Genomic DNA, 22,311 nt, shown 5'->3' with positions numbered 1-22,311 from the left:
CCAAAGTTAACAGTAGATAAAGATAATATTTTCTTTCAGAGAAATTATTAACTAATACGACATCTCATTGCCACCATGAAATTGAGGCACTTGTAACCTTTTGGACAAAAACAACAACTCCAAAGCTAATATTTTGATGTCCTCATTTCCTTCAAGCAGGTTAGACAGAAATTCTAGAACAGAATAGTTTTCTGTACAGAAAATTAAGCCACAGGAGGTGGCACCCGAGAGGAAGAGCTGACAATATCTTCATCCCAGTTGTAACAAAAAGGACATTAAGTATGAAAATGCAGAAAATAATTAATTCTCCAAAATGGCTAAATGTCAAACAGAGAAATGTAAAGGTTAATTTTCCTAAGGAAATACACTGGCAGGTAACACAAACCTTTCCAGTTCTAACACATTATCTTATGGGGGCACAACCAAAAGGAAACAAAACGCACAAATTAATTTAACTGGCTGAAATTATCAGATACAAGCCTTTCCCAAGCTTAGTTAATGTATATTCACCCTGTTTTTAGACAATGAAAAATAAATAAGGAACATGGGAAAGATTTGTTAAAGAGCAGCATTACAGGGATAGGACCATTCATAAATCACTATCAAAGTCTGGGGTCAATAAAGTGTTCAATAAGATTCACTTCAATTCCATTTAGCAGATTAGCGAGCTAACACAGAAGTATTCTCAGACAGACCCTCTTGGAAGCTTTTTGAAAGAAGATTATTGAGTGAGGTATGAGAGAGTGTCATCACAAGTGGTATACACAACCAAAATATCAATTCAGGAATTACCTTTGCTGGACTGAATGGCATCAAAATGTCTTTGATTAGAGAGGATGGAATGTGAAGAATTGAACATGAACTACATCCCCTTCATTTATTAACTAACTAATTCAATAAAATGCTGTTTTTATCAATTTGTTTTTTTTGGGGGGGGGGGGGGTAGAAGAAACAAATTGAATTCCTGATCATTGTTTAATATAGACTATGATTATTTTATAAAAACAGGAAATGTTCAGTTAGTTTGGTTGGTTTCCCAAAATCTACAATTATATTTTCAGTAGAAACCTCAATTATTAACTAACTAACTAACTATATATACCATCTGAAGATCACAGGACAGTTTACAGTATAAAAACACAAAAGACGCAACATAACAACAACAAATACCCCTGACATATTTAAAACACTATAGAGTGTTTAATTGGGCAAGAAGTATGTTTTCACCTGGCACCTAGACATACGTAATGACAATGACAATGGACCTCACTGAGGAAAGCATTTCACAAATGGGGAGCCACCACAAAGAAGGCCTGTTCTCATGTTGCCACCCTCCAGACCTCTTGCGAACAGGACACACAAAAAAGTTCTCAGATGAATGCAGGGTCTGGATTGGTCCATATGGGGAGAGGTGGCCCTTGAGGTACTGCGGTCCTAAGCTGTTTAAGACTTTATAGGTCAAACCAGCACTTTGAATTGGGGCCAGAAACTAATTGGCAGGCAGTGCTGTAGGGCAAGGGTAAGCATTATATGCTCAAACCATATTGTCCTGATGAACAACCTGACCAGTGAATTCTGCACCAGCTGAAGTTTCCAAACCATCTTCAGAGGCAGCCCCACTGCCTTAAAGTATCCCAGGATGTGCAAGAGTGACAGCTGTGTTGAAATACCTGAAAAGCCAAATTCATGGGCGAACCCGGGGGGGGGGCAGCTGCCCCCCCCAAGCAAAAATAAATTAAAATTAAGTGGTTATCGGCAGCCTAAAAGGAAAAAAAAGCTCAAGACTGGTCTTTCTCCCCCTCCCAAAATCTCAGTAACAATTGAGCTCTTCCGCTCTTGCTGAGGCAGTTGGCCACGCTCTCTCTCTCTCTCTCTCTCTCTCTCTCTCTCTCTCTCTCTCTCTGTTTCCCCCTCCCTCATGCCGACAAAGAGCTGGCATGCCTATCAGAGACCGGATCCTAACCTGCACCCTGCTTGGTCAAATGGGGATGCAGGCTGAGACTTGGGCAGTGTCAGGGGGCGAATTCATCGTTGCTGGGATTCATCGTTGCAAGGGAGCTTGGTAAACTGAGTTCCCTTGCATGGTGAGTAGTTCCTTTGCGAGGACTGAGGATCCTGGGAAACTGAGTTTTTCAGCCATTTGGGGCTTTCTGTTTGGGGGGGGGGGAGTTTTTCTGTTTTTTGAAGCTGTTTTTGTTTTTGAACCTGAACGACCATGGCTTCCCCCCCCCCCCCCCAGTTTTGATCCTGGGTACGCCCCTGGCCAAATTCACTTCTGAAATAGTTTAAGAAGACAGTGGTAAGGTATGCCAGGATAAAGTGGGTAAGCAACCCTTGGGGTAATGGGACCACAACTAAAAGGTGGCATCAGTGTGGGAGAAAGTGATGCAACAAAAACAGAAATGTACCACTTTGTCACAAATCCCTTGATGGGGACGGGGGAGAAATGCCTCAGCACTATGGATGGAATGAGGTTTTTTAAATAAGAACTTACAGTGCTAAGTCAGGCTATTAAAAAAAATCAAATAACAGCTTTATGAAATCGAAGAGTCTAGACAAAATGTCTCATAATAGATTCTCTTCCATGAGCCGCGACATTTATAATAATGCAAAGGAAGTAAATCTTCTATCACACACCTAGAGACTCTATCCATCTCTTGTTCTCTGACCTTTAAAATGTGATTATATATAGAAATATATCTCATTATTCAGACCCACTTTAGTCATTCTGATAAACATTTTGAACAGGAGTGAAATAAAATAATACGCATAGGCAAGCATTCACCTTTACTTGAACTGTGTGCTTGTCTAAGAAACTATCATCCCTAAGGCGAAATGCAGTGTAATTATTTTGTATATAAGTAATCATCCTGCATCAGTAACAATTATCTTGAAATATGGTGTCAACCTGCCATCGAGGCCCCTGCCATGAATACAAACCACACACCAAGTCCATTATTTCTATAAGATACAAATATCAATCTTTTAAAACAAGCTAGTGTGAAAGGAATGTTTATGTCTAATCAATTCCATGTTTGCCCTTATTGCTGGCAGTTTGATCCAATGGATCTGCTTAAGCTGCCACAACTTAGAAACTGTGGTTTGTGCAATATTAGAAGGGGTGGGGTGGGGGTTTCTCCCCTCCCCCAACGCAGATTAACTGGTGCTCAAGAAATGACTGTAAGCCCCATGCAATATGTACTTCATGGTGAAAATCAAGTGATAAAAGGCATTGTAGAGCTTGTGTCTTAAGTGGGTGGAGTTGAGAGGGGAATGATTGCAGCTGCAAAGAACTAATGAAAAATTTATTCTATGAATCTTGCCTAAAGTGGAGATGAGTAGCTAACAAAACAAACAAACAAAAAAGAAAAGAAAAGAAAAGGATTTCTACATTGGGAAGAAGATTCATGAGACCTCATATTGTATGTAGTCAAGCAGACCTGGAGACCTTATTGCTCTCCCAAGATACCATGGGAAGAGCATGAGAGTCTAAAGCCGTGGTTCCCAATGTGGGGCACATACCCCACGGGGGGCAATTTGATTTTTAAGGGGGGCAATTCAATTTTAGGCTTCCTCCACGTGAACAGGAGTTCACTTTTTGAATAATAAGAATTATATGTCACAGGGGGCGGGCACCAGGATTTTAGATATGCTTAGGTGGGTTGGGAACCACTGGTCTAAAGTATTGTGGGATCACACAAGAAGGCCCTGTAGGCAAAGTTGATATAAGACTCCAAAAGAACTGAATGATATATGCAGTTTAATGTATTATAGGTAGCCATGCATTTCCCTGGTATAGACATTTTTTGCTGGGAGGCTGATGCAGAGGGGATTCCAGGGAAAGAGACCATAAATACCCTGTCTCTCCCATCATTACACTATGCCTATTGTCCATATGCTCATAGCTGTGCCATGACTTAAGAGCAGGTCACAGTGGACCAACTAAATCAGGCCTGATCCCTGCAGCACCAGTAGTGTTGGGATTGGGTCCAAGAGCAACCACAAGTTGGCTTCCTATTAACTGAACTTTCTCTGAATTCAGTTTAATAAATTTGAGCTTGACAATATGGGAATAGTTAATAAAAGAAACACATTTCATTTTAAAAAATACTACTGCACTTAGTCTGAAAAATAAAATACGATTTAACAATGCACATTGTTACATAATGCACGATGGCAAGTATTTTTTAAAAAAAGTTATATTTATGTACCCAACATGTTTTCATTCAGCCATGGATCTACATTATGGCTCTTCTGCAGCCAAAGGGGTTTTTAATGACTCAAATTGCAAATATGACAATAGCAAATCTGCCTGTTCATGCAATTTATGTACGAAATGATTCCCTATATTCAAGGGAGAAGGAAGGGGAGGGGAGGGGAAATATCACTCTAGGGAATTAAAATTGCTCATTAATGATCAGATGTTATTCTGCTACCTCAATGTCTTAAATGGTGGGGAACTAAGCACTACTGGAACTGTATTAACAGAAAAACGCCATCACATAAAATTTACATAAATAAAGGGGGGAGACAGAGAAAGAGTTGCGGTAGAAGGGAAGGAGAACAAGAAATTAAGTATCTGAAGAAGGTATCTGAAGAAGTGTGCATGCACACGAAAGCTCATACCAGGAACAAACTCAGTTGGTCTCTAAGGTGCTACTAGAAGGTGCTACTAGAAAGAATTTTCGAAGAAATTAAGTGGTATGTTTAGCTTATTGATAGGCAAAACAAATGCTTTTCTTCAAAGTTATGTTAAACTGCATGTTAAAAATGAATCTGCCCTGGCAACTTATTATAACACAGCTCTTTCTCCAAGACATAAAAAAGGCCACAATATTGCAATGTCAATGTGATGAATAACTATGGATCCATAACAAATGAAATGAAACAGGATAATGTTCACCTGTCTGTGACCCTTGGTGGATAACACTGCTGTCAAAATAACACTTTATGTAATGTGCTTCAAAGCACAAGAGACAGCTTGAAAACTAATAACTCAAATAAAAAATGCCCAAGAGCACTGTGGAATCTTCCACATACTCTGGTTCAACTCCAGTTATGTCTTGAAGGCCTGTCTGTAGTTTTGAAGGTACATTTAGATGAAACTGTGTGAGTGAGACCCCAGAAGCCTTTGGGGAAATATAAGCAATCTAGACATGATCTCCCGTGCTACGTCTGTACTTGGTAAATGTGAATAGAGAATCCAGGTAATCTGCAGTCTGTAAAGATCAGGGATATATATTTTATATTTCACTACACTAAGCTACACTAAGATACTTGGAATCATCAATGAACTGGCAACTGTACTAAAAAGCTGTAATCATTTTCAAAACTTGGGAGCAAATTGTGCAAATGTGCACTAGGAAGTGACTCTAGATGGAGCTATCCATTGTACCAAAAAAACCAACAACATTATCTGAACCCTTTCTAACTTGGAAGACATTCTTCTTGCACTGTGTGCTCAAAACAGAACACACAGTCCTTCAAATAAAACTGACGTACACTGCATCAACTACCCATTCTAGGTACACGTAGATTGCATGCATGTAAATAAAGACTGGGAACATCTTCACAAATGAGGACATTTACCTTGCTTATCAGTTATATTAGCAATTTCCCATTAATTATATTAATCACATTTGGGATTAACTGAAGATATGAGCTCCTCAAATCATTTTCTAAAACATTATTTGCACCTCTGTCTTGATGACTGTACAAACTTGCCCATAACTCATGATTTCAGCCTAGTAGCCTTTTTCTCCATTTCTATATATACAAATAAGTGTGTGTCTGAAGGAAAGGCACTTTGAATAAAGAGGGCATCCTTGAAGGGATTGCTTTAGTCTGCTGCAACAAAAATAATTGGGGGGGGGGAAGAAATCTTGTGGCATCTTCAGACTAAAAGGTGGTATCCTCCCCCAAAATACTGCCCCAACAACATATCAGAAGTTCTGCAGCTAGCATGAAAGGAAGCCCATCTCCCTTACCCTCGCCCTCACCCTCCACCTCCACTCCCCACACCTTCCCCTCAACACCACCCCACATCTCTATTCCGAACCCACCCACTATCCTCCAACTATCTCCTGTTCCTAAAAGACCTCAAGTCTCTGTAAAAAAAAAAAAAGGGTGTTGTGCACAACCTAGCAGGCGGTGAAATAAGAAAACGCTCACCAGTCCATGCAGAGAAGCGGATGGCAGGTGCTGTTAGCTAATGTTGCTGCTCCTTTTCTGCATGGTCATGGGTGCACAGGCATGGTGTTGCCTTTGTACCAGCCTGCATGACTGAGCATGTGCAGCCAATTTCCTGTGTACACCTGTCAGGCTCTCAGCTCCACCTCCCTATGCTGCACACTGTGAGGAAATGCATGGCAGCTGGCAGGCAGCACTGCACTCGACCCAGGTGACTCCTTTAGTGGACCAACTCAGAGACAGGAAGTGGGCATGGGCTAACTAGGCAGCACAAGTGGCAAGCACCAGGGGGGAAGCACACCCACCCACCCATCTTCTGAGGGTGATGCCAGGGTCCAAACCTGCACCACAAGATCTGTGGCTAGAGGTACTACTGCCATCAATTAAAGCACCAACTATTTTAAATGTCATTTTTGTGGATGACAGCTACCTACTTCATTTGACTGGCGTTTTCACACAAAAAAGGGACCAGCGTCCTGAACAACAGAACAAGAACAAATCTTCTATTCATTTGAATCTATGGTTGTGACAGTGTAAGAACTGAATTAGGGTGCTAATTTGAATCTGAAAACTATCATGAATACCTATTATTTGGGGTGGGTTAATTTTTATAAACAGTTCCAGAATATTTTGTGGAAGGGCTGCTTATTGTTCATCATAGTCAGAAGATCAGTAGCTCACAGCATAGAGCACACGCTTTTCATACAGAAGGTCCCAATTTTGATCTTTGCTATCCATCTCTATAGACAGCCGGGGAAGACTTCTATCAGAATCTGTGGAGAGCCACTCCAGTTTATATGGAGGGGCAATACTGAGCTACATAGACTAATGGTCTGATTTTGCATAATACATGTAAATATGTGGTGAGACAGCAGCTGCTTATGACCATGGAAATGGCTGCTGATCTCAGAGTACAGCCCAACTCATACTAACCTCTCTACACAATGCTGCATATACAATCTCTTTCACGTACAAAAGCAACATCCTTCTTAGGTGGTGGTGGTGGTTTTCATAATATCCTGCAATACTGATCTTTAGAGTGCAGATAGGTGCCAATAAAAGCTGCAAGAGTAACATAAATGCAGACCTGGGTGCCTGAGGCAAGTGATTCATGGTTTCAGGCAAACAGGTGGGGAACCAAATACAGTGGTACCTCGGGTTAAGAACTTAATTCATTCTGGAGGTCCGTTCTTAACCCGAAACTATTCTTAACCTGAAGCACCACTTTAGCTAATGGGACCTCCCACTGCCACAGCACAATTTCTGTTTTTATCCTGAAGCAAAGTTCTTAACCTGAAGCGCTATTTCTGGGTTAGTGGAGTATGTAACCTGAAGCATATGCAACCTGAGGTACCACTGTAAACTGAAGAGAAGTGGTTTCAAATATGGCTGCTTTTGTTAACAAAACAAAAACAAAAAGGATATTTGTTTCTCAAGACTTTTTTGTTTTGTTTTGTGATTCTTATCTGAATGAAGCTGGCTGAGTCTTGGACAAGCACTACAAGGTCAGGGATGATGAGAGTTGTAGCCTAAAACAATTGGAGGGCCACAAGTTCCTCATCTCTTGTTTAATGTTACATCCCACTCTAACCTCTTGAATTCATAAACTTAAAATTCCATGTCAAACATCAAATGAGAAATTTATGAAGAAAACAAACTTTTTCATCTGAAATTTCAGAAATTACAGAAGTCTTTGTAGGGAGGGACAATTATGAACAAAGCAACAGTAACCTTCTAGTATGCAGCAAATAGTATAGGATTCTCTTTTTAGGAAAGAAGGTTTAAGTTGCCCTAGGAACTGCAGAACTGAAGGGAGGCACATTCTGCAATATACTTCCGAGAAAAAAATATCATGGAAAGGGTAAGTTGAGACTGACCCCAACTATAGGCTATAAAAGACACAGTTGTGTGTGGGGTGTGTGTGTGCTTTCTCCCTCTTTACCAGAAAAAGCCACTTCCAACAGTGGTACCAAACAGAGGAACACTTTGGCCCCATTCACTGGCCAGAGGATTGCTGTGTTGTAGGTTTTGTTGTTGTTTTGCAGTCTTGAAGATCAATCATTTGAAAGGGAGGCTACAAATAAATAAAATCCAATTGTCTGCCATATTCAGGTCTGAGCACTGGTTTTTCTCAAGAGAAACAATGAACAACTTTACTTGAGGCAGGGTTTTAATTTATTAAGTCAATGACCCACAGTCTCTTACCATACGTTAAACTATGTTCTTAAGATAGCATTTCACGTGAAGCACAGCTTGTCCTCACTGACAAGGAAATATGCAAATTATATATTCAATTCAGATGCCACACTAAACTAAATTTATGAGCCTGAGTTCTGAAGGATGCATAATAAAAGCAGATAGTCAACAGTAATAAACAATGGGTTGCTTGATGTATGTACCTATGGTTTATGTTCTAAACTATGGTCAGCACAAAGTATGATTTGGTGTGCTGTCACAATTGTGCTATACATATTTATTATTCCACAACTGAACCCAGCCATCCATTTATGTTACTACTTAAATATTCACACACTTGTTTAGATATTTGACTGATCAAACTGTAAGACAGAACATCTGAATTGATCTTACCTGTGTATACAGTTTTTGGATTCGAGATACGCCATCCCAGCAGCAACATCTAATGAAAATTTCACTAGCTGCTTGGTTTTTAGCTCATCCTTCTTCTTTCTTAAAAAGGAGAGGAAATCACCTCCTAGAGAAAGAGACAGATGGACAATGAGACATGACAGGGATGATATTCCCATTTATCTCTCATTAGCAATGCCTGGCTGAACAGAAGGTATTACACTTCAGCTGTGTTTTTCAACCAATTTGTCTGAGGCTAGGGTAAAAAACAACCTGAAAATGCAAAGAGCACATTATTGCCAATATACAGCTTCCTTAAACTGCCCCAAATATTACTCTTCCAGAAGGCTAAAATGGCACATTGTACAGCAACACTTAAGCAGCAGTATATCTGGGTAGAATGCTTGATCGCACATCTCCTGTACATAAATGCAATGTATAACTTGAAAAGGAGAATGCTATTTGCTGGGGATGATGAAAAAGAGGTGCAGACAACACCTGGTCACTTAAAAAAAATATGGCAGGTGGTTAGGAAAGGTTGGATCCAGAGTTGCATTTAGTAGAGTTCTACTGGTGCTGGGGAAACGGGATGGAAGATTATTTTTGCCAATTCACCCTTATCCAATATAGCTCCCCACAATCTTCTTCAGGGTGTTGGGGATGGGGTGTTCTTGAACAGCATAAGAGCTGGTGCTGGGAGGTTGTGGGAGGAAGGGGACATTGGCAAAATGCTATCTCTTTCCTTCCTCCAAAGAGGAGCCTCTACTGGATCCCTGATCCCTCTTCTCTCAGAGGAGCAAGTCTGGATGCATCCTATGAATGCGACAATAGGCTATTTTGCATAAGGGATACTTTCATAATGTGTAATAATTAGGAAGCCTGGGAACACAGGAAGCTGCCTTATACAGAGATGGCCTTTGATTCACCTAGATCAGGGCTGTCCAACAGGTCGACTGCGATCTACCAGTTGATCATGGGGTCCCCCTGGTTACTTAACAACTTTGGGTCTTCCTCCCCCCAAAAAGCTCAACAACTTTGGTCAATCCAATGGGTAGATCACTTCCAGTTTTTTTTTATAGTGGGAGTAGATCGCAGTCTCTTGGAAGTGGACACCCCTGATCTAGATGGCTGGCAGCAGCTTTCCAAGGTTTCAAGCAGGAGTCTTTCCTAGCAATGCTTGGAGATGGCAGGGATGGAGCCTAGGACCTTTTGCATGCAGACTGTGGGCAGTGTGACATACACAGGCCCTTTACAGGATTTTAAAAAAAACAACCCAAAGCCCCATACAACTAGCTTTGTTTCCTTAAGTGGTCTTTGTTTCTTAAATAGCAGTCTGCCAAGGCTCCTGGCAAACATGTCTGGATATAGGAGGGATTCTCAAAAGCAGTTTGTGATAGGGTATTGAGGCTGTTCGAAGAAAAATGTGAAAAATCCCACTGGGTGTGCTTAAACCCTACAGGGTCTCTAAAGTAGTTCTTTGGATCCTAGCCAGGGTATCCACTTGCATTTTATACTGCTCCACCCCAAAGGCTCACTTTGAACTGAGCTAGCAAAGCAGAGACAAGGATAACCCCAAAAGACTGAATGAACATTATCTTGAAGAACCAAGTTCACAATGTACCGGTAACTCATAACTTAACAGGCAGTCATAAAAATAACAGCGCAGACTTTCACATCTTAAAGCACACAGGCTGTTGTTTGTGATACCGGCCCAGCCGTTATTCTATTCGACGCTTGATTAATTTCAGTGACTCTCTGTCGGGTGAGTTTCGTAGTTTTACACAGAAGCATTCCAATTCCAGATCAGATTTCGGGTGTACTTACATTACAAGAAATAAAGTATGAGATTAATAAGAGATGGGTTTATTAACAGCAGACTCAATCTTCTAATTCTATAGCCCTCAGATAAGCTGCCATATTTGTGAGAGGGATTAGCATCTTAATTGACAATTCCTGAGTTTGTGTGGTTTTTGTTTTTTGTTTTTTTTACCATGTCTTCCAAGGTTCTGGGCTTCTTTAGATAGAAGGACTCAAGAGGTGATGGCTTAATTGCATGTTCTTTAATTAAAGCTTTATAGAAAAACCAAGACAGCCTGCTTAACCCTCTGATTGTTCGCTAACCTACATTGTTTTCTGACAAGAGCATGTTATCCATTTTTTCCTCTGGTAATAGTGTTTTCACAATTTTGAATCACATTTTAATCAAATCTTAACACATTCTGGCATTTCATAAAAGCCTGAGAGTAGGTGAATAAAATTCAAACTGTCGCGGCGTGAGTCAAACCTATTCCCCCATCCCCCCAAAAAAGACTCTTATACAGAACCTTCAGTGCATAATTATGATGCACTAAAACAGATATGAAAATAATTGTTTTATAGTTACACAGGCTACATCTACATAAAACATTACAGGCTTCAGCAGCTGTAAACATTGTGAGAGGCAAACCCCCTAAAAATGGGGCATTTGTGGGGTTATGAGATTGTAAGACAGCTGACAGCCAAATGGCATTTGTTGTTTTTTTGATGGTAGTATAGAGAAATGGTCTTCTTCAGAAGTATCAACAACACTACCTACAAGAGTTTTCCCACCTAGTGATAATGTGGTGCAGTACCATGTAAATAGCTTCTGCTAATAAATACAGTCACAACATCTCACTTTTGTGCTGTAAGATGATCAAGGAAGACCGTTACTAGCTTTAGCTTCTGCTGAATGGGCAAGCACAGCAGGGTTAACGCTGCCAGCCTTCATGTCACATTTGCAAACATCTGTGTAATGCAGAGTGGGTCTGCCAACAGGCCTAGTGCCTGAAGCCAGCTACCCATAGGGCACATCCTTCGGGATCCTGCCATCTTCCATTCTGTGGACATGACCAAGCCAGTGTAGACGTCATTGAGACAGAAGTATGAACATGCTGGGGATGTGGGCTTGGAAGAGCACATCTTTAAGACTCTGTCCTGCCATGTGATGCCCAAAAAATCTTCCTGGTGCAGCGCATTGAAGCACTGCCCACAACTCACTTCCATAAAGCAATGTGCTCAAAATGCAAGCCTGGTAGGCCTTCAGTTTGATATTGGTTGTTAGCATCACATTCTCCCATACCCCTTTTGTTTTTTAGGATTTTTAGTATTCAGGATACAGTGGAGATGTATAATTTAACTTATAACCATGCAAGGAAAAATATTCTGCATGAAAATTGATTTCTTATAAATAGATGGTTTTAATTTGGGGAAGATGTAAGACGATACTCATTATTTTATTAGCGTCAGCAATTAATGTACATATAATTGTGTCTCCCCCGTCTTTTCACATTATTCTATGATGCACAGTAAAAAAAAATAGCATTACTTTTTCTTTTTTTAATGCACACATTGGAAACAACAAAGAAATGATCAAGAATGAAGTATAGGAAATATAGTGTCTAGCTATAATTGCTAAAGTAAACAGAAAAGTACCCTTTTCAGATACTATATTACTGAAGTAAAATTCATCAAGCTAAGTATGAGAAATTTTTGTGAGGTTTTCTTTTTTTTATTTATTCTAACAATTTCAGGGTTTTATTTTGAAATAGTTGTCACTTGCCACGTAGTTGAGACACCCATGTCCCTGATAAGCTCTTGGAGGAGATGGAGTCAGGTCTGTGAAGTTTTAACAGGGCAGGGGATGCGAGGAGGTCTGTTTGCCATAAACTGTTACTTACCTGCTTGGTGGGACAAAGCATAACCAATTAAAGCTTTCCAGAACCTACTCTGCTTTCTCTAGTGGGAGAAGATAAGAGTACAGTACCCCTGTAAAGGACATACAAGGATGCTTGGCACTCTGTTCTCTAAGGGAACACAGAAGCTCTGAGAGCTTCTGAAAAGCTCAATGATATAATATTTGCCCCACAAAATAAATCTTCTATAGCTTTGCCAGGTCAGGAGCATCCCTGACCCTGAGATCTAGGGGCAGCACCAGACATACATGCGCACTCATAACACCTTTTTCCTCTTGAGCCCAGCCCAGTTCTTTTTCTTCCTCTCTGTTCCTTCCAACAACTGAGCCCTGGAGACAGAAATGTGACTGGGAGAGGGGGTGGAGGGCAGAGAATATATGCAATAATATGCAGCCAACTCCTGCCAGGCTGAAGCTTGCAAGCTGCACACATAATCTTCTTAATGAAAACCTTTTTAAAAAGGTGTTCTTGCCCACCTGGAGATTCAAGCCCTCCCGCTGTCACCGACTGTAGGCAGGCAAACCTAGAGACTGCAGGTCGGGCCCTGGCAGTCTGGCAACCCTAATCGACTTTTCAAAACAAAGAGTTCTATGGTACTTTAAAGACCTGCAAGTTTAATACTATATAAGATTTGATGTATGCATTTGATGAAGCAGACTCTGATCTGCAATGTGTTGGGCTGTAACAAATTGCTGTGTCTCTTCTTCTTGCAACAGACTAGTATGGCTACCACCCTGTAAATCTATTTTTAGTAACTTCACTAAATCAGGAATGTACACAAGACATGGATAGGAGTAGTGTTTCAGTACTTATGATTATAACACTGATAATTAGGAGGTAACAGACAATGCTAGATCCATAGCCGATTAAAACCAACCATGCTTCCTCTCTCTTCCCATTTATTTGAAAGGTATCTGTATCCAGTTGTTTATTCCATTTCAAAACACTTTTCAGCAGAGACTTCAATTTATTTGTTCAACACAACAGCCAGAATATTTGAGGGAACAAAAAATGAAAGAATAAAATGCAAATCTTGTTATGTTCAACTTTTCCCCAATCCCTTTAGGAAACCATAGGTTAAGATTAGTTTCTAACGAACTATGACTTATCAAGAGAGATGTTTTCCCCAAAACACATAGCTTGCTTTAAAACAAGTGTCTTGTTTCAACAAAAAACAGACATTAAAAATAAAATGAGCTGCAAAGTAGAAACACAGACCCAAATCCCCAGAACAGACAACCGTTGAAAATTACATTTCGAGGGAAAGGTGGGCAAAGCACTAGAGGGGTTGGTTGAATATTATGGTTTAAAGTAGAGTCAAGTGTTTTAATTAAAACTGAACACTATTCCTGCAAACAGTGTCAAGCTAAAAGAGGATAAATTTCAACGAAGTGTGAACACAATTCAGGGACGAGAAGTCTTGTTATGAAACCTCCTAAGTCATCAGGGATCTCAAAACAACTGGTATGTTCTTGCTTTAAAAGAGACAAAAGAGATTTTACTTTAATGGTAAGGAAGCAAGGCATTTCATTTATTTAAAACATTTATGATCCACTTCCTTACCAAGTAAATCAGTTAAAACCAAAATCTAGCTGAAATACGTCTGTTTGGAAAAATGTACATACACCATAACAAACTGGCAGACCCCCCCCCCTCCTCCTGAACTCCATATTTCCATCTGAAATGCCTTCTCAGCCATAATCTCCTAAGCAAGATGACATGTCACCACTGTGTTGTATTTTCTCTTCTGAGTAGAGAAAGTGATGTCTCTTTCCATCCAGCAGAGAATAAAGAGAAGGGGGATGTGATTCACACTTTTTCTCCCATCTTAATAGGCCAACAGTTCCCCTGTGTACGTCTCTCAGATGTCCAGGAGTGCGGGGTGGGAAGCATTCTCACCTGACTGGCTGGTACCAACTCCTATCCCCTTCATACCCTCTTGCTGGCACCCAACACAGATACATCAATATTTTGGTAATACCTCACCTCTGGCTTGATAGCCCAGAGTAATTCTGTCTTCTACTAACTGAACACAGGCTTAGCCTGAAAATGATGTTCTGATATGTGCTGAAGTGGCTACTTTAGGATTTCTGTTTAGTAAGTGCTATGGTCAGTCATTTCATTTTATGGCCCCATATTCAATCCCTGAGAACTTCAGGATGGACTGGGAATGTCATGAATGAATTAAACCCTGGAGAAGCACTGTTGGCCAGTGTAGACAACTTTGAGCTAGATGGACCAATTGCCTGACTCAGTATTGCAGCTTCCTATGTCGCTGCTGTTATATATTTATTTATACCTCACCTGTTTCCCTGATGGGACTCAAGGCAGATTACATATAAAAATGAGAACTGCCAAAAACATGGGGGGGGGGGGGAGGAGAAAAAAGATGGATGCTCCATCCATCTCTTTCTGTGTGCTTAGTTAACCCTTTAATAAAAAAGGAACTGCTTGAGATTTCTAAATAATTCCCAGAAGTCAGGGAAACATGAACACTTCTGAGCATACACCAATTGGGTTTTGTTAAGTGTGCCACGGTGCCTTAAAGATGAATGATCAGTAAGTAAGATGTGCCCATCTTTAGAATATTGAGTACAATGTTGATTGCTGTGCATCTCTTGTAGATTTCTGTTGCCTGAAAAGACTGCAGCAGGAGTGGAAAGCCTAACAAAAATTGCTCCCCATGGTTGCAACTTGTCCCAGGGGCAGGGCCGTCTCATCATAGGGGCTGGGTGGCGCGGTGCACCAGGGCGCCAGGCCCCCCAGGGGCGCCCCCGCGAGCCCGCCGGCATACCGGGCGCCCGCCCCCATGGGCGGACGGGCGGGCGCTCGCGCGCCGGTGGGCAAGTTTCAAGCCGGCTGCCCTCGGGAGCCCCAGCTGGAGCACTGGGAAGGGCGTGCAAAGCCCCACGCCGCTCCAGCACCACGCCCCTCATCCCCCGCTCGCCCACCTCCCTCCCGCGCTGGCCGACCCTCGGGGAATGAGGGGCATGGCGCTGGAGCGGGGCTTTGCACGCCCTTCCCAGCGCTCCAGCTGGGGCTCCGGAGGGCGGCCGGCTTGCAGCGCTACGCCCCTCATCCCCCGCTCACCCACCCCTCCTCCCGAGGAGCGGCCAGCGCGGGAGGGAGGTGGGCGGAGAGGCGGCCTACCGGGGGCACCGAGGGATCGTCGCGCCAGGGTGGCCGATCCCTTTAAGACGGCCCTGCCCAGGGGTCACTTGCTCTGTACAATTTCTGCATCCTCAGCCTAGGACAATCATGCATGTGACCAGCTAAACTATCTGCATAGGTAAAGGTAAAGAACACAGGTGGAACTGCAGTCTAAACCACTGAGCCTCTTGGGCTTGCTGATCAGAAGGTCGGCAGTTCGAATCTGCATGACAGGGTGAGCTCCCGTTGCTCTATCCCAGCTCCTGCCAACCTAGCAGTTTGAAAGCATGCCATTGTAAAGTAGATAAATAGGTACCGCTGTGACGGGAAGGTAAACGGTCCTCCGTGCGCCAATAGCGGTTTAGTCATGCTGGCCACATGACCCAGAAAACTATCTGTGGACAAACGACAGCTCCCTCAGCCTGAAAGCGAGATGAGCACCGCAACCCCATAGTCACCTTTGACTGCACTTAACTGTCCAGGGGTCCTTTACCTTCATAGTCTTCTTTTAAGTTACACTCAAAACAATATCATTTAACTGAAAAGGGGAGTGGGGAGAAGGGCCATTGTAACATTAGCTGAGAATCCTCTTTTTAAACTATTTCACAAGAACACAGGGTTCAACAAGCACATAAAAAGCAAGTTTTCTTTTACATTTATGAACACAGCTGAAGACACTGATTTGCACCAAAACAGCACAGCAAACTGTTTACACACATTTGCCTTTTTTTTGGGGGGGGGGGTCTACACTGTCAGCATTGCAAACTCTGCTGCTTGTATAGAAAGCACTATCAGCTGGAGACTTCTAAAAAAATGCCAGCGTAAGGGGGAAATTATTAATGCGTGAACTTTATAATAGCTGATAAAGAATTCAGCACTACTAAAAAATTTTTTGTCAGTTATTCATAATAAAGAAACCACATTTCTGCCACATTTTCTGATGCAGGAGGGAAGGAAATACCTCTCTTAATGCAGAGTTAACCGCTCCTAGGAATGTACCGATACCAGACTAGGAGGAAATCCACATGCACAGCTGGCCAACACCAGCTGGACATGAATGGCTCTCCATGTCAATGTGCCATAAGATCAACTTACTGTTGTTGTTAGAGAGACAGTGAGCCGTGTGTTCCCATGAAGTCACTACTTCTTCCCTTGGGCTCTTATTGCCCTAAAGCAGTGGGGCTCCCAACTGGTGGTTCATGGACCCCAGGAGGTCAACACAACCCACCCAGGGGCTCCATGGCACCATTCACATAACAAAAACTACCACAGAGATATCAAAAGTAGGGGGTCCATGGCTTGGCTTTAGAAAAACAGAGAATCTGCAGTACTTAGCTAATTGGGAACCACTTCCCTAAAGGAACAGTGCAAAGAATCAGTTACTATGGTCATTTTATTTGCAAGTGGAAGAACAGATCTACAACTTGCCTCAGCTCCTGGATTCAGGCATTTAGTAAAAAAGCAGCCATCATATGTATTCTTATTGTGGCATGAACAGCAGCTTCCTGACCAATTGCAGCTGTTTCTGGGTCCAGTTGAAGCAACAGTAGAGAATCACTGATGAGAAATACTGTATAGAAATCTACCACGGTAACATAGCTACCAGCCCAATAATGCTCTTTGTCTGGCTTTATAACCAAAAGGCAAAGGACCTGTATCAGAAAGAGGAGCATGGAGGTGCTGATGGGGCAGAGAAATCAGGAAAGCAGACGAGATAATTTTCTAGGTTGAATTTATTAAATTAATGGAGCAGAAATTTCTCTCTATCATATGTAGCCTTCACTATTTCATTTCAGGCCACCCTTCACTTTGCAGCATAAATGCCTCAAGAAAATACTGTTTTATAGGATGCACAGAAAATGTTTCATTCTTATGAGTGGATATAGGGGACAATCTAAAAAAAGTAAAGAAATAGTTTATCAGGGTTCCTTCTCTGTTTACTTTATTACCTTAAAACATGATTTCATTTATATTAGGATATGCAAAATGTTATTTGTTCTATTCAATCATGATGTGGAATTGTTTATGGATGTAAGCAGGTAATTTACATGACTAAAGTTCCAAGTATAAGACATGTTGCCAATTCCTTTTAGACCCTTATAATGTTCATGTCTAGGATGTGAATTAACACTTAATTGCCAACCCTTTAACAAACAAGGGATTATTCCACTGGTAAATTCACACATTTATAGCATTTGTAGAAAAATCCCAGTAATTCATCTTCATAAGGCACAGACCACATAAATACTTCAAAGCTATGCTAAGAGGATTTCACTCCAGCTCTTTCAGTTCATATCTCTAGCTGTGCAAATTTCTTTACCTCCTTTTGAAAAACACGCCTTCATATTGCCATCATGTTACATTTATTTGGAATACATGTTGTGAAGATACCATTTACAATATAACAGCAAGCAGTAAGGATTTGAAATAGCCCATTTATACAGAATAACAATCTATATTGTTTCTGAAATACGGCTAAGTAACTTGATAACAAGAAACTAAAAACATCTATTGCAAACTGAATTCAGTGGCTTGCATCCTATCTCCCATGTGCAGAGCTCCATTCATGGAAGGGGCTGTGTTGCCTCCCCCTTCCCACAGCAGGCCCCTGAAAAATCTGTTTCCAATGCTTGAAGGTCTGTTGGCAACAGAATGAGTTAGCATGTGAGGAGGAATCCAGAAGGAAAGGGATTCAACAAAAAGAAAAGGGGGCACCCCTGCATGAGAGGTTTATTTCTGTTTGCGCAGGAGATCTCTGGGTGCAAGGAAAGTATTCTAGATCTCACTTTCTCCATGGAATCTCAACTTGATTTTCAGGCAAGGTCTCACTCAAAATCAGTGTGATCTTACCCAAAATCAGCACTGCTGCTGGCGGTGCTTCTCCACCACTGGCAGAGGTGAAAGGGAAGGGGGGCACCGGCAGGAGAAGCATGGGGGGGGGGCCTCACCCTGACCTCCAAGCTGGGCCTGCTCTGCCGTTAACTGTCACCAATGGGTATCACACATGTAATGATATGGTGCTTTGGTGACTCGTCACAAATCTAAAGCTAGTCCCAAACGGGTGGAGCCTTAGAGGTAGACTGAGAGCAGTAGCTTAAACAGGTTCATTCCTCTTGTCAACTTTTGTTGGAGCAAATTGCTCACTTGCAGCTATCTGTGGTCCCACAACTTCTAACCAGCTTTGCCTCTTTCTCTGTGGGGTCTGGCATTGGATTGGAATATGACAGTAGATTATATGTGCAAAAGAGTCAAAGGAATTAACCCTGACATCCTTCTCCCCAGTACAAAAACCTTTAATGAGAACTGAGAGTATGCATATTACATGAACTATGCCTACTGGCACTTCAAGGGATACGCCTGATTCTCTTTAAAGAAGTGAGTAAACATGCTCTATCACTCAGGCAGCAACCTAAAAAATATAGTGTTAAAACTTCTCATTTTAAAAACTAATTCTGGCCTTTAAGGTCTGCTAACGAATACAAATGCTATCGTTTCTCAAAACTCAACATTTACTGAAGGTATCAGTTAAACTAAAGAAAACAGACAGGCTATCGTTTGCATCCAATGTAAGTGTTGAGTAACCTTTACCAAGTGAGAACTCCTAAGTAGAGCAAGATTAAACTGTATTGTTAAGCTGTACCTAATGAATTTATTGATTACAGTGAATACTGCTTTTTCAGCACTATTGAAATTACTAAGAATTCTCTTACTTTATGAGCAGAACCTTCTACTAAGGAGTTTCACTCATTCAAAGTGTTTCTAGTTTTCTGGAGGGAAAGAGCCTACAAAGCAATTTAGAATGCCCTCCGTGTTGATAATCATTTCTACATTTACCTTCAACAAAGGGGGGTGGAAATCAATTTTTAAAGTTACATAACACTGAAAAGCATGTTGTATTGCAATTACAGGTAGGTAGCCGTGTAGGTAGCAGAGAATTTGAAAAGCACTAAGTTATGGAGGTAAAATGTAGTTGCCTAAAAATCTGAGTATTTATAATACAAAATTGTGTGCAGCCTTTGGAGCCTAATCTTAATAAAACAGTCCCTATTTTGCCATGATATAGCAGGATAATAAATTGCAACTAGAGTCACATCTCATTTTATGCTGTTATCACACACAGTAACATTGCATTGACCTATCCAAGAGTCAAGTGTGCTGTATTCCCATTCTTTTGAAATCCCAGGTACATGGCAAGCCCACAGTAAGGGACAACATTAAGGAATAAATCAGATATCGTATCATGAGAAATACAAGATTTAAGGAGCCAATGGGGTAAAACTACCATCCATAAGATTATAACTGCCTGCCCTTAAAGACAGGATTGCTTCTGGATAAAACTGTAGAAAATTAAAAGAACCTTATTGTTCTAAAAGCTATGTGCCATTGGTTGGAACAAGCCAGGTTTCTATAAAACACGTGATAGCTACTCCTAAGTATTCCATAATCAACACTTTCTGAAAAGAAGAACATCTTAATATTGTTCCAGCTAAGCTTTCCATTTTCCTGAGAACACTTCCCACGTTTCACTCTGCTTGATGGGCTAAGTGTGTCTTTTCAACATTCTGACAAATGGTACAATGATTCATGGAATTTTACTCTGCCTAGCTAGAACAGATAACTGTGTATTTGAAACAAATAATGTGCTAAAAATGCTCCAGAGTCCTCTTCTCATGTACTGCATGACCAGTAGTTTTCTTTGACAAAGCACAAAGAAAATCTCTCTCAGCAGGATCATACATTTCTTTCCAGACAGGAATATGAAATTCTACTGCTCTCTAGTCTCCAAGTGCTGAAATTGTGACTCGGCTACATACCTGAGGGGGTGGGGAGATTATTTGTGTTGCCATTTGTGTCTTTTGTCTTTGTGTGAGGGTATTTTTGTTCTTCACATAATAAGTATTCCTTAGTTAGCTAAAGCAGGCCTGAGAAATGTGGCATTTCAGTGCCTTATTATTGCAGAGCTGCAGAACGTTGCAAAAACATTTTCAAATGATATTTTCAGTGCCAACTCATACGGCAACCTCCTTTCTAAGAAAAACGAGTGAGTCGATGCATGCAACAGCCAGTACCATTTGTCTGTCACAGCAATAACATCTATATTTTAGTGCCCCTGTAAAGTATATCAGATATTCCCTTAATAGGCTTGTAGGCTCTGGCATCACTTGAAGGGAAATGACACCCAATGGAACATCTCTCTCCATTTTGCTCTGTGAACTATGACTCAAGACAGGAATAGGGAATTGAATCAGCCCCTGGATTACTGTATTTACTCTTAATGAATTATTTTTTTAAAAAAACAACAACAACTGAGATCTTTCTCTTGGGAGAAAGTCATTTTAAACTCTAAATCTCTGTCAGCAACTCCACTTAGCTGTGATATTAACTTAGCTCATGAGGACAACAGTCCAGCAGTTAGCCTGTGATACACAAGGAGTTTGGGTTTTTCTGTTATTTTTGCACCTCGCAACTGAAATGGTAAACAAAGTTATCCTCTTATTACTTCACAGAAGAGAGCCTGAATTCAGTGTGCATGTGTGTGAGACAGAGAAATATTAGACCATTAGCTTTGATATCTAGAGGGCCGGATAGGCACTAATCAATTTCCACCACAGGTAGCAGAGCAAGAATGCACAGAGAATAAAGGCTGCTGGGGAATTTTCTCTCTCCACACCAAATACTTAATACTCCCTGCTGCTTCTTTCCTCACTTGTCCAAAATATAAAGAATGACACTAACATGGAATCCAACAGCAGTGTTATAGAAATCTGGTAAAGCAGTAACTTCTTCTACCCCCATCATTTGTGTATTGAAAACCTCAAAGCCATTGCTATTAACATAATGACATTTTCCAAAGCAGCTGGGTCTGGCGGCAATCTGCTGCAGACAGAAGGGAGGAATGATAGGAGAAAAGGCAGTATCCAAGTTCAACAGTATTATGAGCCTGAAGAGGTTCAAAAATGACTTGAGTAGCTCTAAGCAACCCAAGCATAGTTTCTCTACACAAGAGTATATTTTAACTAATGTGTCTGGATCTTGAGAAGACTACAGGTACAGACTCTAGCTAAGGTTGCTGAAGCAAGTAATTTGCAATGTTTACATGAACCCAAAAAGGGGAAGCGGGGTCTTATCACTATATTCTCTTTCACTTTCATGCACCCAAAGAAGTACAACTGCACATTGGACAGCCTTACTTGGTGAAAACATTGTCCCTATTGCTAAGTGCTATCACTACTAGGAGTCAAACAGAAACACTGTTTGGAAGCTGAGTTGTCCGAGTCTAATACTCTGAGAATATAGTTCATTTACCCAGCTGCATTCACTAATTAACTATATTTGGGCTCTGCTCACAGCAAGGACTAAGCTCCAGAGTCAACGTGGGGGTGGGAGAGACTGTCTGTGGCACTTGGTATTTAGTGCCAGTTCGGGGGACTAAGCTGAAGAGATCCTTGCCTCTTTTGCCAGTAACACAGTCACATAAATGAGTTGGTTATCTAGAAAAATTAAACAGGAAGGAACTGAAGAAACATAAGGAGACTTTTCATCCATCACATTCAGTTGACACTGTTGCTGGTATCCATCTGCCTCAAGAGACAATGGAGTGAATCTCTGGGGGTGAAGTCAACTTGCTGCGTTATCAGCACTGAAGTAACCTCACCATGGTGCAAGCCTGGGC

At 41.3% G+C, this 22,311-nt stretch overlaps 1 protein-coding gene across 4 annotated transcripts in view; it reads right to left on the bottom strand.

Annotated features, from left to right (window-relative positions):
* FER (FER tyrosine kinase) overlaps window positions 1-22,311 on the bottom strand; it is a 140,714-nt gene that overhangs the window by 20,985 nt on the left and 97,418 nt on the right. For all 4 annotated transcript variants that reach the window (XM_033164475.1, XM_033164476.1, XM_033164477.1 and 1 more), the window contains one exon: window positions 8,779-8,902. In XM_033164475.1, coding sequence (XP_033020366.1) covers window positions 8,779-8,902 — 124 coding nt within the window. The remainder of the gene's footprint in view (window positions 1-8,778; window positions 8,903-22,311) is intronic.

This window comes from Lacerta agilis, chromosome 11, assembly GCF_009819535.1.
Source record: "Lacerta agilis isolate rLacAgi1 chromosome 11, rLacAgi1.pri, whole genome shotgun sequence".
Classification (NCBI taxonomy): Eukaryota; Metazoa; Chordata; class Lepidosauria; order Squamata; family Lacertidae; genus Lacerta; species Lacerta agilis.
This window is presented reverse-complemented; position numbering and strand designations above follow the sequence as displayed.